The 18822-nt window shown below is 40.5% G+C and overlaps 1 protein-coding gene and 1 pseudogene across 2 annotated transcripts in view; one reads left to right on the forward strand and one right to left on the reverse strand.

Moving 5' to 3' along the window:
• The window catches only part of Nlrp2 (NLR family, pyrin domain containing 2), a 52489-nt gene extending 36279 nt beyond the window's left edge, over nucleotides 1-16210 (reverse strand). Inside the window, exons 1-3 of the mRNA NM_177690.3 lie at nucleotides 16178-16210; nucleotides 2709-3029; nucleotides 743-787 (exon numbers count right to left, since the gene is read on the reverse strand). Of these exons, the coding sequence (NP_808358.2) occupies nucleotides 743-787; nucleotides 2709-2988 (325 nt within the window). The 5' untranslated portion in view covers nucleotides 2989-3029; nucleotides 16178-16210. The remainder of the gene's footprint in view (nucleotides 1-742; nucleotides 788-2708; nucleotides 3030-16177) is intronic.
• Nucleotides 15717-18822, forward strand: part of Gm5065 (predicted gene 5065) — a 10141-nt pseudogene continuing 7035 nt past the window's right edge. The window contains exon 1 of the transcript NR_003622.2: nucleotides 15717-15817. The product of NR_003622.2 is annotated as a predicted gene 5065 (transcript). The remainder of the gene's footprint in view (nucleotides 15818-18822) is intronic.

Below are 18822 nucleotides of genomic sequence, written 5' to 3' on the forward strand. Positions count from 1 at the left end.
AGTCAACTAACCTGACCCTTGGGACTCTCAAAAGACCAAACCACAAAACAAAGATCATACATGGGCTGGACCTAGGTCCCCCTGCATATATGTAGCAGATGTGCAGCTTGGTCTTCATGTGAATCCCAAACAACTGGCCCTGGGGCTATCCCAAAAGCTGTTGCCTGTCTGTGGGATATGTTCTTCTAGCTGGGCTGCCTTGTCTGGCTTCAGTGGGAAGGGAAGCATCTAGCCTTGCAGAGACTTGGGAGTGCTAGGGTATGAAGATTTCCAGGGGGAGCCCCACCCACTCAGAAGAGAAGAGAGGGGGAAGGGGGAATGATTGTGGGAAGGGGGTGGGTGGGAGGAGAACAGTAGAATAAAAAAGGTCAGTGTGGAAAATGGAGAGTGTATAAACGGCAGGGCAGGGAATATGGGTGGATACAATCAAAATGCATTATACACATAAAGTTTTTAAATAAAAAGAATAAATAAGAAAAAGGAAACCCAAGCCCCAGCCCACCTCCCTGGATAAGGAACAGCTTACTTCTCCCCACCCTCATATGTACCTGCTGGCTCCTATTAGACAGTACCTTGCCGGAGCTTATCTTATCACTACTCAGTGCTCGACATGAGACAGGCCAGAACTTAGTGGCCATCTTTTCATATCCTTTGGTGTTTTAACACAGACTCATATATTTTAAAAAGGAATCCTAAGGCATTCACATCTCCCTTGAATAAAAATTATCCACAAGGAACTTACTTGGTTTAGAAGAAACCTTTTCCTCAGGTACCTTTAATACTGCTTCTGAAAAAAAAAAGGTAGACGAAATTTGCATGTTTCCCCAGATGTATTCCAGCTGTCTTTCACTCTGGCTCAACTCTTCTGTGGGTAACACCTTGCTTTCTGAATGTATTATGAGGCTAGAAAAGGGATGTGTATAGTGGTTTGAATGTGAATGGCCCCTGTATACTCAATGTATTGAATGTTTGGTTATCAGCTGATGGACTGTTTAAAGAGGATTAGGAGGTGTGCTCTATTTGTAGGATGTGTCACGGGGGTGGGGTGGGTTTTGAGGTTTCAAAATTGGCATCAGGCTCAGTCTTGCTCTTTCTCTACCTCCATCTTGAAGATGAGCTATAAAGCTCTCAGTTTCCATGCCTAGGTGAAGCCCTACACTAACATTTTATTATTTATCCCCAATCACATATCCTACATGTCAGTGTACCTTAAGAATTTTTAGGACATCTCCAAGAATAAGCATAAGACAAAGGGTCTCCATTGCAGGAGATTTCATCTCATTGTAGACATCTGACCATGTCTACAGCCATTTGAAAGTTACAAGTTGAGGGAGGTAGTGTGCTGCTGTCCAGTACGGGAATTTGGAAGTGACAGGAGGGAACCAGGGATGCCACTAAAGATGAGAGAATGCTCCCATTAGTGATACTGGTGGCACCATATGCCTTAGTTTCTGAGGCAGAATCTCCTATTAGCCAGGAGCTCAACAGAAAGTAGGCTAGGCTGCAGACCTAAAGAATGGTAGAGGTATCCATTTGTAAGAGAGTATGGCCATGTATGTATGCAGATATTTACATGCCACCAGGAGAAGGAAATCTAAGTTAGTATTAAAAACAAAATGGAAAGAATACTCTAACTTATCATCATTCATAATATCTAAAGATTTGAGGTCATGGTTGGGATAGATGGATCAGCAGTTAAGAGCACATATTCTCTTCCCCAAGATCTGAATTTGGTTCCAAGCATGTTTAGGACCTTGTTAATGCCTGGAACTTGAGCTACAAGGGTTCTTGCCTCTTGCTTCTTGCCTTTGCTGATACCTGCACATACATGATATTCACAGACACATGCGCGCGCGTGCGCGCGCGCGCACACACACACACACACACACACACACATGCATGTACACACACAAATCTAAAACTGAGTCTTAGAAAATAAAAACAGGATTGTGAATAAATTGTACATAAACAGCGTCAGTTTAAGGACACCATGAGAAGGAGCTCTCGGTAGTTACCTCACATGCTATCAGACCTTGGAAGGGAAAAAACCCCAGACAGATATTCCTCAGACTCAGTGAAGCTATAGCACTTGTGCTCTGAATAGCTCTGCAAAGCTCAATGCTATTTCTGCATTTCATATTTCATATACATAGGGAGCAACTGTGCCTGTGTCTGTGTGGGCACATGTATGTGTGTGTGTAGGCATGTGGGGGGCGTGTGTGTGTGTGTGTGTGTGTGTGTGTGTGTGTGTGTGTGTAGGTAAAAAGATAACCTTGAGGGGTCATTCTTCAGGCACTATACACCTTAGTTTCTGAGGCAGAGTATCCAATTGCCTAGGAGTTCAGCAGCAAGAAGGCTAGGCTGGCTTTCCAGAGAGCTCCAGGGGTCCTCTCTCCACCACCTCTCTACAGTTGGCATTACATGTGTGCTATAATGCTTCGCTTTTAAAGATGATATGATCCTGAGGATCAGACTCAGGTATTCATGTTTTCATGGCAAGCACTTTATCTACTCAGTCTTTTTATTTTTGAGACAGTGACTTACCATATAGTCTAGGCTGGTCTACAACTCTAAACAATCCTCTTGCCTCAGCTTCCCTAGCACTGGAATTAAGGTGCTACCCATCATGCCTGATGTTTGTACATATCCAAAACCCTTTAAGACAATTTTTCTTTTCTAGGACACAGTATGAAATATTTTCTGCTCACCTTCGATTTGCTTTACTACTAACTCAGCTAGATCTACACGGTTTATTTCCTCTAAGATCTGGACGGTGACTCTCTTTATCCAAGCACTGGGGCAGTGGTCTGTGAGAATTTCTGCTAGCTGAGCTCCATTAGCCAGGTCCATTGTCAGCTTGTTGATCTGTTTCATTGTATCTGGCAGAGAACAGCTCCTCAATGTTCTCTTGAAATTGTTCAACTCAGTCTTGTCCAGCTTTCTCAGGACGTCTTTTAGGTTGAAACCCAGGGGATCAAAATGTTCCATCTTGACCCACAGGTGAGATCCGAGCTTTCAGCTCTAGAGAACTGTGGGGGAAAATAGGGTCAATGAGACAGCTTTCTTAACTCAAATACTGGTAACCTTTCTGCCATAGCAGGGGTCATCAGCACAGTTTCCTGCCCCTTTAACAGCAAATTCCTCCCCCTCAAGGGGGAAGGGGATGGGGTGAAGAATTTGGGGGGGGGGAGGCGGGGAATAAAATTTGGGATGTAAATAAAATAATTAATTAAAAAGAATAAAATTATGTAAATGGCCAAAAGGGAGCAAATTCCTAATAATGGTAAAGTGCACATAGAGTTCCATTCCTTCACTTAATTTAAGGGATTAATTTGAGAGTCTTGGTCCCATTGAAAACACGCGAGACTCTCAAGTCTTATGAAAAAATCTACAGTGCCAGTCTCCTGTGCCTAAGAGATCACCAATCACCAATTACTTTTAAGCTCAATGTATAAATAAGCTGATAAAATCTATGGTGTAAGTCTCCATAACAACCTGATACATAGTTACCTTATGCTGATACATAGTTACCTTATGCTGATACATAGTTACCTTATGCTGTCTATACAGTAAGACCGAGTTTTGAATCTACATGAGGTGAATGTATGCATGAATGTTTATAGACAAAACCACATGGAGAAGGAATTCTAACTGAGAACAGAAACAAAACAGATCATAGAGTTTTATAGGATTACATGTTATTAAAAAGCCCAAGACTCTCAAGAGCAATCCCCTATAGCAGGCATTACATAGTAACATTATTAAGTAAGAATTTGGCAACAGTTGAATGGCAAGGTAGTTTCATTTGCCACGGACCCAGGAGAGAGGTAAAGTGTTACAGACAATATAAATGGATTTTTCAATACTGTTCATGTAGAAGAGAGGATGGTTATGCTCATGATAAAGCCTCTGCTGATGGCCTCAGGGTATATATACTTATCTCCAAGTTCATTACATTGTTCACATTAAATATGCACATATGTACCTTGTGTTATTTCATTTCCCCCCTCCACTCTCCTGAGAAGTAATTATCAAAATGGTATCTAATCATGTTGGATAATGTGACTGAATATACATATAAAATGAAATATTATAATCAAAGTTCTGAAAACAACAATGACATCAAGTAATTTTTGGCAAGAATATTTCAAATATTTATTATTGTTTCCTGAATAGCATAACACAGCTGAAGCACAAGAAATTGACCTTAAATCCAACTTCATAAAGATGATAGAGGCTTTTCAAGAGGAAATGAATAAATTCCTTAAAGAAATTCAGAAAAACACAAATATGTGAAGGAAATGAATAAAACTATTTACAATCTGAAAATGGAAATAGGAGATCAACAAATGTTAATGAGACCTCATGAAATTGAAAAGGCAAAGGACACCATCAATAGGACAAAATGGCAACCTACAGATTGGGAAAATACAGACATAATCCTGCAGTTGGGAAACAGAGGGAAGAGAACAGGAACTACAAAGGGATTAGCAACAGAATGGAAGAGATAGAAGAGAGAATGTCAGGTGTAGAAGATATGATTGAAGAAATGCATACACCAGTCAAAGAAAATGTTAAATCTAAAAGTTCCTGACACAAAACACCCAGGAAATCTGAGACATTAGGAAATGATCAAACCTAGGAATAATAGGAATAGAAGGAGATGGTTCTCAGCTCAAAGGTGCAGAAAATATCTTCAACAAAATTATAGAAGGAAACTTCCCCAACCTAACGAAAAAATGCCTATAAACATCCAAGAAGCTTAGAAAATACCAAATAGATTGGAGCAGAAAAGAAAATCCTCTCGGCACATAATAATCAAAACATATAGAAGAGAAAGTGGGAGATAGCCTTTAATGTACTGGCAAAGGAGACCATTTCCTGAACAGTATAGGTCAGTGGACAGGTTCTAAGATTAACTGATTAATGGAATCTTATGAAACTACAAAGTTTCTGTAAGGCAAAGGTCACTGTCAATAGGACAAAATGGTAGACTACAGATTGGGAAAAGATCTTCAATAACTCTAAATCTGACAGAGGGTTAATATCCAAAATTTATAAAGAACTCACTCAAGAAGTTAGACAGCAACAAACCAAATAACCTAATTAAGAAATGGGGTACAGAGCTAAACAGAATTCTCAATAGAGGAATCTCAAATAGCTGAGAAACAGGTAAAGAAATATTCCACATCCTGAGTCATCAGGGAAATGCAAATCAAAATGACTCTGAGATTTCCTTCTTGCACCCATCAGAATAACTAAGATTAAAAAACTCAAGTGACAGCAGATGCTGGTAAGGATGTAGAGAAAGGGAACACTCCTCCATTGCTGGTGGGATTGCAAACTTGTACAACCCCTCTGGAAATCAAATTTGGGGTTTCTCAGATAATTGAAAATAGTCTGCCTGAAGACCCAGCTATACCACTTGTAGTGGCTATTCCTGGACGTCAACTTGACTATATTTGGGATGAACTACAATCCAGAATTGGAAGGCTCACCAGTGATCCTAATGTGGAGGCTGGGAGATAGAAGTTTCTGACCTGGATCTTGGTATGGAGATCTTGAGGCATATGGATTCCAGACAATTAAGACAGGGAGATCTCTGAATTCAAGGTCATCTGGGATTAAAGGTGTGGTGGCACACACATTTAATCTGTGCTGCACCTTCTGCTGGAAACCATATAAGGATACTATAAGGACTATATAAGGAAGAAGGAAAACTTTCTTGCTCCCCTTCACCTGCTTGTCATGAGGAATTGAGCAACTGCTAGATCCTTGGACTTCCATTCACAGCTGCTACTGACCATTGTTGGGAGTTGGACTGCAGACTGTAAGTCATCAATAAATTCCTTTACTATACAGAGACTACCCATAAGTTCTGTGACTCTAGCGAACCCTGACTAATACACCACTCCTGGACATATATACCCAAAAGATGTCCCACTATACCACAAAGACACATACTCAATTGTGTTCATAGAAGCTTCATTTATAATAGCCAGAAACTGGGAAACAACCTAGATGTCTCTCAATTGAAGAATGGATACAGAAGATGTGGTTCATTTATACAGTGGAATATTATTTAGCTATTAAAAATGAGGACATTATGAATTTTGTAGGCAAATGGATATAACTAGAAAATATCACCCTGAGTGAGGTAACCCAGACCAAGAAGGACACACATGATGTGTGCTCCTGATAAGTGGATATTAGCCATAAAGTATAAGATACCCATGATATACTCCGTAGAACCAAAGAAGCTAAACAAGCAGGAAGGCCCAAGCGAGGATGCTTGAATCTCACTTAGAAGTGGGAATAAAACAGTCATAAGTGGCAGGTGGAGGAAGGGAACTGAGTGGAAGAGGGTATGTGGAGGGGAATGGGGGGTGTCATTGGTTTGAGAAACAGAAAAGATGGCTTTAGGGCCAGGAGAATGAATGGATATCTGCAGCAGGTGGGAGTGTGGGAGTGAGGAGCATCTCTAGAATGTGCCACAGACTTGGGATGATGGAGGGTTCCAGGAGTTTAGGGGGATGACCTTTTCTGAGACTCTTATCAGTGGAGATACAGAACCTGAAGAGGCAACCTCCTGTAGCCAAACAGGGCCCCCCAGTGGAGGAATAAGGACACCAACCCACTCACTAAACTTTTGACCCAAAATTTGACCTGTCTACAAGAAATGTAGGAACAAAGATGGGGCAGAGACTGAAGGAATGGCCAACCAATGACCAGTCTAACTTGAAACACATCCATGGGTAAGCCCCAATCCATGATATTATTAATTTATACTTGTAGATAGGAACCTAGCATGACTGTCTTCTGAGAGGCTTCACCCAGACTCTGACTGAAGCAGACACAGATATCCACAGCCAAACACTGAACATATCTCTGGGATTCTTATGGAAGAGTTGGGGGAAGGATTGAGGGCTCCAAAGGCGATAGGAACTCCACGGGAAGACTAAAAGAGTCAACTAACCTAGATTCTTGGGAGCTCTCAGAGGCTGAACCATGAACTCAAGAGCATATATGTACTGGACTGAGCCTCTCCACCCCCCCACATATGTAGCAGATATGCAACTTGGTCTTCATGTGGGTCCCTCAACAACTGGATCAAGCCTGTCTCTGGAATCCATTTCCTTAGCTGAAATGTCTTGTCTGATGTCAATGGGTGAGGATGTGCCTATCCTTGCAGAGACTTGATGTGCCAGGGTGGGGACATACCCTGGTGGCCTCCACCCTCTCAGAGGAGAAGGGAAAGGGGCAGGGGGACAGACTGTGTGAGGAGGGAACCTGGAATGGGGGGGCAACGATTGGGATATAAAGTGAATAAAGTTAATGGAAAAAGCCCAACAAAAAGCCTATTAAGTGTACAGAAGAAAGAATATTAAAAGCTGCAAGGTACTTAGGCATGGACCCCGGTTGGGGGATGGGGCCACACACTCATCTCCAAAAATTTAACCCAGAATTACTCATGTCTAAAGGAAATTCAAGGACAAAGAGTGGAACAGAAACTGAAGAAAAGGCTATCGAGTGACTGCCCCACCTGGAGATCCAAGCCATACACAGCTACCAAACCCAGACAGTATTGCTGATGCCAAGAAATGCTTGCTGACAGGAACCTAATACAGCTGTCTCCTGAGAGGCTCTACCAGAGCCTGACTGATACAGATGTGGATGCTTGCAGCCAACCATCGGACTGAGCACAGGGATCCAATGGAGGAGTTAGGGGAAGGACTGAAGGAGCTGAAGGGGTTTGCAACCCCATAAAAGAATGACAATATCAACCAACCAGAACCCCACCCCCACCCCAGAGCTCCCATAGGACTAAACCACCAACCAAAGAATACACATGAAGGGACTCATGGTTCCAGCTGCATATGTAGCAGAGGATGGCCTTATCTGACATCAATGAGAGGGGAGACCCTTGGTCCTATAAAGGTTCAATGCCCCAGTATAGGGGAATCCTAGGGTGGTGAGACAGGAGTGGGTGGGGAGGTGGGGGAGCACCCTCATAGAAGAAGGAGGGGAAGGGAGTTGGGATAGGGTGTTTGTGGAGGGGAAACCAGGAAGGGGGATAACATTTGATTTGTAAATAATAATAATAATGAATAATAATAATAATAATAATAATAATGATAATAATAATAATAATAAAAGCATCAAGGGAGAAAAGCCAAGTAACATAAAGGAAGACCTACCAGAATTATACCCAGCTTCTCAACAGAGACTCTAAAAGGCAGAAGGGCCTGGATAGATGTCTTGGAGACTCTAAAGAGACCACAGATGTCACCCCAGAATACTATATCAAACTAAATCTTTAATCACTATAAGTGAAGAAAACAAGATATTCTATGACAAAACAAATATATTATCTATTCACAAATCCAGTCCTACAAAGATAATAAGGAAAACTCCAACATAAGAAGGTTAACCATACCTAAGAAAAGACAGAAAATAACTGTACACCAGCAAAACCAAAAGAAGGGACACAGATACACACACATACACAGAGCACCAACATAAAAAGAACAGGAATGAACAATCATTGGCCATTAATCTCTTTCAACATCAATGGACTCCATTCCCCAATAAAAAGACAAAGGCTAACAGAATCCATCATTCTCCTGCATACAAGAAACATACCTCAAAGATAGAAACTATTTCAGAGTAAAGAAATGGAAAAGGGTTTTCCAAACAAACAGACCCAAGGGGTAAGCTGACAAATTTATTCCAATATCTAAGAAAATACTTTCAATCAAAAGTAATTAAAAGCAATGGGGAAGGACACTTCATACTCAAATGAAACATCCAAGATGAAGTTTCAATTCTGAATATCTATGCTCCAAATTCAAGGATATCCACACTCATAAATATTACTAAAGCTTAAATCACACATCAAGCCCCACACATTAATAGTGGCAGACTTCAACACCTCTCTTTCAGCAACGGACTGGTCATCAAAATAGAAACTAAACAGAGAAATAATGAAACAGAACTTACGAATCAAATGAGCTGAATGGATATCTACAGAACATTTTGCCCAAACACAAAATACACCTTTTTCTCAAAACCTCATGGAACCTTCTCGAAACGGACCATATATTCATTCACCAAGATCGAAACAGATACAAGAACATTGAAATAACCTCTACTATCTTATCAGACAATCATTGATTAAAGCTGGAGTTCAACAACAGAAGTAGAAAACCCATATACTTATGGAAACTGAACAATTCTCTACCCAATGATCACTGGATCAGAGAAGAAATAAAGAATGCAATTAAAGACCTTCTAGAATATAATGAAAATGAAGGCACTTTCCCAAATTTATGGGAAACAGAAAAAGCAGTGCTAAGAGGAAAGTTCATAGCACTAAGTGCTTTCATAAAGAAATTAGAGAGATCTGATACTATCAACTTGACAGCACACCTGAAAGCTCTTGAGCAAAAAGAAGCGAACACAGTCAAGAGGAGTAGGTGGTAGGAAATAAACTCAGGGCTGAAATCAATTAATTAGAAACAAGGAACAATACAAAGGGTCAATGAAACCAAGAGCTAGTTCTTTGAGAAACAAGCAAACAAAAAACAAAAGAAAATAAAAACGAGATAGACAAACCCTTAGCCAAGCTAAATAAAAGGCAGAGAGACAGTATCCAAATTAGTAGAGATGAAGTGGGGGATGTAACAACAGACACAGAGGGAATCCAAAGGATCATTTGGTCTTATGGCAAAAGCTTGTACTCCACAAAATTGGAAAATCGAAATGAAATGAACTATTTTCTATCAAGAAACCACTTACCAAAGTTAAATTAAGATCAGGTAAACACTATGAACAGTCCTATAAGCCCTACAGAAATAGAAGCCATCATTAAAAATCTCTTAAACAAAAACAAGACAAAACAAACAAGCAAACAACCCCAGGCCCGTTTTAGTGTAGAAATCTACCAGACTTTCAAGGAAGAGCTAATACTAATACTTCCCAAACTATTTCACAAAAGAGGACCAGGAGGAACACTACCTAATTCATTCTATGAGACCAAAGTCTCCCCAATAACTAAAACACATCAAGACTCAACAAAGAGAATTTCAGACCAATTTCCTTTATGAACACTGATTCGAAATACTCAATAAAATACTCAAATCAAATGAAATCCAAGAACATGTAAAAAACATCATCCACCATGATCAAATAAGATCCATCATAGGTAAGCAGGATGATTCAACATATGTAAATCCATCAATGGATTTGAAAGAAAAAAAAAACCCTCACATTATCATCGCATTAGATACTGAAAATTCCTTTGACAAAATCCAACACCCTTTTCTGTTAAAATCTTGGAGAGATCAGGGATACAAGGTGCATATTTAAACATAGTAAAGGTGCCCTCCTTCCCCCAACCTGGAACTGGGACAGGCTTGATTGCTGCAGGCAACCAGTTCTTTTTTGATGTTTTGGCTTGGGTTGGTTTTGACTTAAAAAAAAAAAAAACACCACAGAATCTCACTGTATACCTCTGGCTGGCCGGGAATTTGTTACGTAGATCAGGCTGGCCTCAAACTTAAGACCTTCACCTGTCTCTGCCTCCTGCGAGCTGAGATTAAAGTTTCTGCTGAGGTCTGACAACTGGAGTGTGGCTGAAACTGTTTTAAGAAGATACTTTTTGAACTTTGGGCATGAACTCTGCAGCCAGTCCCACAACACCCAGAGGAAGCTCCACTCCCAGGTGTTCTAACATGCCCAGGACCACAGGACCACAGGATCCCAGGATCCCAGAAGCTTGGTCACAACAGGATCTCAGTGCTCCAGAGACAGCTTGACTCCAAAGAGCTCTGACACACCTAGGATCTCAGAGACAGCTGAACTCTAAGGAGTTCTGACACAACCAGGATCACAGGAAGGACAAGCTCCAGTCAAATGTAGTGAGGGCAGGTAGCACTAGAGATAATCAGATGGCAGGAGGCAATCATAAGAACATAAGCAACAGAAACCAAAGTTACTTAGCATCAGAACTCAATTCTCCCACCATAGCAGGCCCTGGATACACCATCATATCTGAAAAGCAATATTGGAATCTAAACTCACTTCTCATGATGCTGATAGAGGACTTTAAGAAAGACATAAATGACTCCCTTAAAGAAATACAGGAGAACATAGGTAAACAGGTAGACGTCCTTAAAGAGTAAACACAAAAACCCCTTAAAGAAGTACAGGAAAATACAATCAAACAGGTGAAGGAAATGAACAAAACCATCCAAGATCTAAAAATATATAGAGAAACAATAAAGAAATCACAAAGGGAGACAATCCTGGAGTTAGAAAACCTAGGAAAGAGATCAGGAGTCATAGATCACCAACAGAATACAAGAGATAGAAGAAAGAATCTCAGATGCAGAAGATACCATAGAAAACATTGACACAACAGTTAAAGAAAATGCAAAAAACAAAAACTTCCTAAACCAAAACATCCAGGAAATCCAGGAAACAATGGATGAGAAGACCAAACCTAAGGATAATAAGTATAGAAGAGAGCGAAGATTCCCAACTTAAAGGGTCAGTAAATATCTTCAACAAAATTATAGAAGAAAATGTCCCCAATCTAAAGAAAGAGATGCCCACGAACATACAAGAAGCCTACAGAACTCCAAATAGACTGGACCAGAAAATAAATTCCTCCCATCACATAATAATCAAAACACCAATGCACTAAACAAAGAAAGAATATTAAAAGCAGTAAGGGAGAAAGGTCAAATAGTATATAAAGGCAGACCTATTAGAATTACACCAGAATTCTCACTAGAGACTATGAAAGCCAGAAGATCTTGGGCAGATGTCATACAGACCCTAAGAGAACTCAAATGCCAGCCCAGTTTATACCCAGCAAAACTGTCAATTACCATAGACAAAGAAACCAAGATATTCTATGAGAAAACCAAATTTACACAATTATCTTTCCATAAATCCAGCCCTGCAAAGGATAATAGATGGAAAACACCAACACAAGGAGCAAGGAGGGAAACTACACCCTAGAAAAAGCAAGAAAGTAATCTTTCAACAACCCCAAAAGAAGATAGCCTCACAAACATAATTTCACCTCTAACAACAAAAATAACAGGAAGTAACAATCACTTTTCCTTACTATCTCTTAACATCAGTGGACCCAATAAAAAGACATAGACTAACAAATTGGTTACATAAACAAGACCCGACATTTTGCTGCATACAGGAAATGCACCTCAGTGACAAAGAACGACGCTACCTCAGAATAAAAGGCTGGAAAACAATTTACCAAGCGAATGGTCCCAAGAAACAAGCTGGAGTAGCCATTCTAATATCAAATAAAATCAACTTGCAACCAAAAGTTATTAAAAAGGATAAGGAAGGACACTTCATACTGGTCAGAGGAAATATCTACCAAGATGAACTCTTAATTCTGAACATCTATGCTCCAAATGCAAGGGCACCCACATTCATAAAAGAAACTTTACTAAAGCTTAAAGCACACATCACACTCCACACAATAATAGCGGGATACTTCAACACCCCACTCTCAGCATTGGACAGATCATGAAAACAGAAACTAAACAGGCACAGTGAAACTAACAGAAGTTATGAACCAAATGGATCTAACAGATATTTATAGAACATTTCATTCTAAAGGAAAAGAATACGCCTTCTTCTCAGCACCTCATGGTACCTCTCCAAAACTGACCATATAATTCGTCACAAAACAGGTCTCAACAGATACAAGAAGATTGAAACCATCCCATGTACCCTTATCAGATCACCACAGATTAAGGACGGTCTTAAATACCAACAAAATCAATAGAAAGCACACATACACATGGAAGCTGAACAATCATCTACTCAATGATAACTTGATCAAGGAAGTAATAAAGACAGTAAAGGCTTTTTAGAATTTAATGAAAATGAAGACACATCATACTAAAACATATGGGACACAATAAAAGCAGTGGTAAGAGGAAAACTCATAGTTCTAAGTGCCTTCAAAAAGAAACTGAAGAAAGCTTACACTATCAGGTTGACAGCACACCTGAAAGCTCTAGAACAAAAAGAAGCAAATACTCCCAAGAGGAGCAGATGGCAGGAAATAAACTCAGGGCTAAATTCAACCAAATAGAAACAAAAAGAACTACATAAAGTATCAACAAAACCAGGAGCTGGTCCTTAGCCAGACTAACCAGAGGGCACAGATACAGCATCCAAATTAATAAAATCAGAAATGAAAAGGGAGACATAACAACAAAATATATCTTAAAATAATTGCTGTGTGTTGAATATTAACAGTTATATTAAAATCATGTTCTACAAACAAAAAATTACCTAAGCTATATTTTTATAGTAAAATTAATATTTATGTAACTTGACAATTTGATTTGGCATAATTGACATAGCAACATAATTTTAATCGGAGCAATTTTCAAATGTGTGATTTGAAAATTTCTATTCTGTTCATCCATATTGAATATTCTTTAAAAGTTTCTGAACTTTTAAGTATAAGTTGTTACAGACATTCGATGTTATTTATAATTTTTTATTATTATTTAAAAGTTGTCTTTGTAATTCTATTAGATCTTTGATGTAATATTTTGATGCATTGATTTATGTAAAAGAGTAGTAATTTTACATATCATTGATGAATTAATTGTTTAAATATTTTTCTCAAAAAATCATGTGTTAAAATAAAGGATGTATATGGCAAAAAAAGATATTTAAAAATAAAAATAAATAAACATAGTAAAGGCAATATACAGCAAGCCAATATTTAAAATTGTTAAGTGGAGAAGAACATAAAGCAATGAAAGTAGAATCTGTGACAAGACAAGGCTACCCACTTTCTCCAGGTCTATTCTATATAGTACTTGAAATTTTAGCTAGAGTAATAAAACGACAAAAGGAGATCAAGGTGATATAATGCAGAAAGGAAGGAGTAAAAAAATGTGCTATTTTCAGGTGATATGCTAGTATACATAAGTGATCCCAAAATTCTACCAGGGAATTCCTACAGCTGATAATGGATACTAAATTAACTAATAAAAGCACCGGTAGCCCTCCTGTATACAAATGGGCTGAGAAAGAAATCAGGGAAACACCACCCTTCAACACCCTTCACAATAGCCACAGATAATATAAAATATCTTGGTGGAACTCTAATCAAGCAACTGTAAGTGAAGGATTGAGGGAGCCTGAGGGGTCCTGGACACCACAAGCTAACCTTGGTCCACTGGGGCTCACATAGTTTGAACCACCAACCAAAGGGCATGCAGGAGACAGATCTGCATATGGAACAGATTTTCAGCTTGGTCTTCAGGTTGGACCCCTAAGTACTTGAGCATGGGTTGTCTATGACTCTGTGGCCTGCCCTTGGATCCCTTGCACATAGCTGGGCTGCCTTGTTTAGACTCAACAGAAGGTGCTCCTAGTTCTACTGCAACTTGATACACCCACACAGGTTGATAGCCATGGGGTCATATCCTTCTCTGAGGATTAAGGGAGGGGGAGATAGAGGTGAGAGGGAGGAAAGGGGGAGGGAGAATGGAGAGAAAGCTGTGATCTGGATGTAAAGTAAATAAATCAATGGAAAAAAATCAAACTACACCCACAGAACTAGAAGTTTTCTGTTAAATTAGCAGGTAAAAAGATAATTGAAAAATTGTGAGTAGAAAGGATGCTATGAGACCACAAGGCTATGATACAGACAATGAAATTTCCAATTGACTCTACGTAGACTGGGTAGACAGTACAATTCATACAATTGAAAAGAAAGCAAGCAAGCCTCAGCTAGCAATAATATTCTACTTAGGTGCTGGACAGGTACCTCAGTGAGTAGAGTCATGTGTTGAACACCACAAGACCCTGGATTTGGTCTCTAGGACCAAATCAAATAAAGAGGCAGTAATGTCAAGCAGCCTTCCCCCACCTCACCATAGAAAAGCAAGGGTGTGTGATATGTACTGGGTATAAGAGTATCTGTCCGCATCTCACAGAGGTACATGGTACAACCATGAAAGCTCACAAAGACCTCCCAGCTGTGATTTCCAAACCCCTTGCTTCCCTCTGCCCTGTGTTAACTGGCTGTTGACAGGCTGTGAGGAAGTGGGGCAGCTCAGTGTGCTTGCCTGAGGAATAGTTCTGGGGTAGCTAGATAAATGACACCTGCTGCTAGACCATGCTCGCCACTGTCTGCTGTACACAGTGAATCAGATACATGCAGGTTAAGTGGAAAGTTACAGTTTCATAAAGGAATGTGAGTGTTTAAGGAGGTACTTAAAAATGCCTGGTCTCGAAACACTGAACAGCAGAGCAAACGAATCTAGGAGACAACTGTAAATCCCATGCAGGCAACAACTGGGACAGATCATCACTGAAGACTTAATTCTGACGCTGAATTAAAATTACCTTAAAATGTTATATCATGCCCATGGACAAAATGTGATGGACTCTGTTAAAGGGAGATGACTAGCCAGGCATTGTGGACTATGTCTATAAGCTTGGTTTTCAAGAGGCTAGCCTGGACTATAGCACAAGACCCTGTCCCCCCAAAAGAAGATGGAGGAGAGGGGGCTCTCAGAACAAAATCCACAGCATCTTCTAGATGCCACCCAAAGCTATGCACAGCACCTGGGAGGCTCAGGTGTTGCAGCTGCCTCTATCTCTGTGTTCTACATCCCCTCAGAGAACAGAAAGGCACTCTGACACCAAACTCTTGCCTGTTCTCACAACCAAACTACACTTGCCTCTGAGTCTCTGAAACATTGGCTTTATTGTGGACCTGGGTTCAAGCCGAAGAAAAGCTATTGTGAGTCTTTGAAGGGGTCATGGACTTCTCTAGGTCAAAAATCTGAGGGCTGGGCGTGTGGTTCATTCGTTTTACTGCTTGCCTAGTATGCACAAAACACTACATAAATTCAGTACAGGCACAAGTCTGTAACCCCAGCAGTCAGACAGGAGGGTCACCAGTTCAAAGGCATCTTTAGCTGTAGGGCATATTGAAGACCAGTCAGCATGGGCTACATTTGACTCTGTCTCAAAGACTGAAATTTGAGTGTAGACCCCACACTCCATCATTCTTCCTGGCAAGACAAGCAAACATTTAAAGAAAGGGAGCTTTATCAGAGAGACAACTAAAAGAAGAGTAAACTGCGGGATTAGTGCTCACCTCTCCACCACACCAGCTTTCACTCAGTCTCACAGTGCTGCCGGTGTAGGAAGGCACTCTTAAAGGTGATTGACTCCCCACCCAGCTCTGTGATTGGCCCTTGGGATTCAAACCCACCCCTGAGAAATTTGTCTCTAGGAATGGGATAGGTGGAGACTGATCTCTCCTGAGCCCATGCTGTTCCTACTCACACCAGTGGTTTGGAATCTTGATTGCTGTTAGACTTATCTACTCCGGGGAAGGAGGTATGTGCAATTTCATAGTGCTAATGTCCTAAGAGTCTGTTTCTGGGTCCGGTGGCTGTCAAACATTAAAGAGCCATGAAAATCAGAGGGAACTTGAGAAAGGGCAGGATAAAAGATGGTGATGGTGGAAAAGAGTGACAATTTTTGTGTTTCACTCATATAGGAACCATATATATATATATATATGTATATAGTGTGTGCATCAGGGGAATGGGGCTTGTGGGTCATGTTGCGCATAGGTGGAGGTTAGACATAAACCTGGGGTGTTGGGGGGAAGTTTTCTTCTTTTGTCGTGTGGGTCCTGGGAATGAGGGATTGAACTCAGTTGTCAGGTTGAGGGCAAACACCTTTACCTGCTGACCCATCTCACTGGTCACACTAGCACACATATACCTTTAAGACAAACTTCTGGTTGGGTGTGGTAACACACACCTGTAATTTCAGCATTTCGTGAGCTGATCTAAAGTTTAAGGTCAGCTGGACTACAATCTGAGACCTTGATAAAAAAATTAGTCTTGGCTTTTGTGTGTGTGTATGTTAGAGAGGAGGGATGGAGAGAGGGGGAGGGAGGGGGAGAGGAGGGTGAAGGGGGGATAGGGACTGGAACCTAGGGCTTCACACATGTTAACAAGCAATCTATTACTGAGTCATAATCTACCCTTCATTTTATTTTTTTATGTATCCATTTATTTATTAAGCTGCTGAATTTTGTTTGGGAATTCTGAGGAATCACTTAGAGCCAGGATCTGGAGCACGATTCAGTCTGCCATTAAAGAAGAAATTTTGTAAAAAACGAATGTTACTCTACGTGATCCAAACTTTGCTTGTTCTGAATGTTCTGCGATTTATTTGTGAGACAGGCTCTCACTATGCAGCCCCCACTGTCCTAAAACTCACCATGTAGAGCCGGCTGATCTCAAGCACACCGAGATCCACCTGCTGATGTTTCCTGAGTGCTGGGATAAAACACGTGCTCTGCCATGCCCAAACCTGAGCGTTCCTCTAGACAAGGCCTTTCTTTGTAGTCTAAGCTCATCTAAGCACACACTGTAGCTCAGGCTAGCCTCCAATTCATGGCAATCCTCTTGCCTCAGCCTCCTGAGTGCAAGGCATGATTCATCATGCCAGCTTAGTTCTGAAACATTTGCTCAGTTCTGCAATGCTTTTGAACTTAAACTTAAACTTTTCAGTGATTCAGTGATCCGTTTTCCATATGCATTTTTGAAAAGTTCGTACTTTTTGCTTTTGTGTTGGCAATCAATACTTTTACGTGGCAGGCAGGTTTGTGCTATCTTTGAGTTACATCCCAGGCCTCAGGTGATCCCTTCTGTGGCAGAATTAAGGAAGAGTGAACCTTATTACTCTGTCAAATCAATTTGGCCCCTTTCAGATATTTCTTCTCTTTTGAGTCCTGAGTTTTTACAAAGTCAGGTGAACAACTTCATCATGTCCCTTTGGGATCTTAGCATGCATGACTCCATTTTGCTTTTAGCTTGGCTCATTGGAATCCATGATGAGTCTTATGAATTTTATTTAACAATTTATTATCCTTGTGTAGTTCTATACACAAAGTCACATTTATGTGAGCATATGATGTCCTTGGTGCATACCTCATATAACCAACTGCCATCTCATTTATTTCCAGACAATTTTTCTTCCCATTTAACCTCACTAGTACATACATGAGCTTATACAGTTATAATGAAAACACAGGTTAAATTCCCATTAATTTTCTTTATAAGACTGATAAATTAAGTTAATCTGGGTATTTATAGTTCTATTTATTTTCCTGCAATTTCATTTGTTTGTGTGTGTGTGTGTGCATGTGTTAATCCTTGCCAGTATTTTATTTCAAAAGAAAATACAGGAAGTTTTGGCAAAACAGAGAAGCTGTTAACTGCCTCACAAGCCTCAAGTTAGAATCTGTATTTCTAACTGGCTGTAATTTGGAGGCTTCTACAATACCCTCCTGTGCTCAGTTGAGTTAAATTTGCTAGATTGACTCAGGTGAACACGAGTGTGCTTTTGCCCACTAATTACAGTGTTTTGATGGACACAGCTAACAACCAGAGGAAGGCCAGTATGAGATCCACCAGACTCCCCAGCCAGATTCTCTTGGGGCACTCTATTTTCTTGGCATGTTTACAAATAGGAAAATCCCTCCAGCCCCATACTTTGGGGGTGGGGGTGGGTCTTATGAAGGCTTCTTTAGGTGGGTCAGGGTGAGTATAACATTAGCCACCAGCAATCTACTTGAGTGACAGCCCTCCTCCTCCTCGTCCTCCTCCTCCTCGTCCTCCCCTTCTCCTTCTTCCTCCTCCTCCTCCTCCTCCTCCTCCTCCTCCTCCTCCTCCTCCTCCTCCTCCTCTTCTTCTTCTTTTTCCTCCTCATCCTCCCCCT

This window comes from Mus musculus, chromosome 7, assembly GCF_000001635.26.
Source record: "Mus musculus strain C57BL/6J chromosome 7, GRCm38.p6 C57BL/6J".
NCBI lineage: Eukaryota > Metazoa > Chordata > Mammalia > Rodentia > Muridae > Mus > Mus musculus.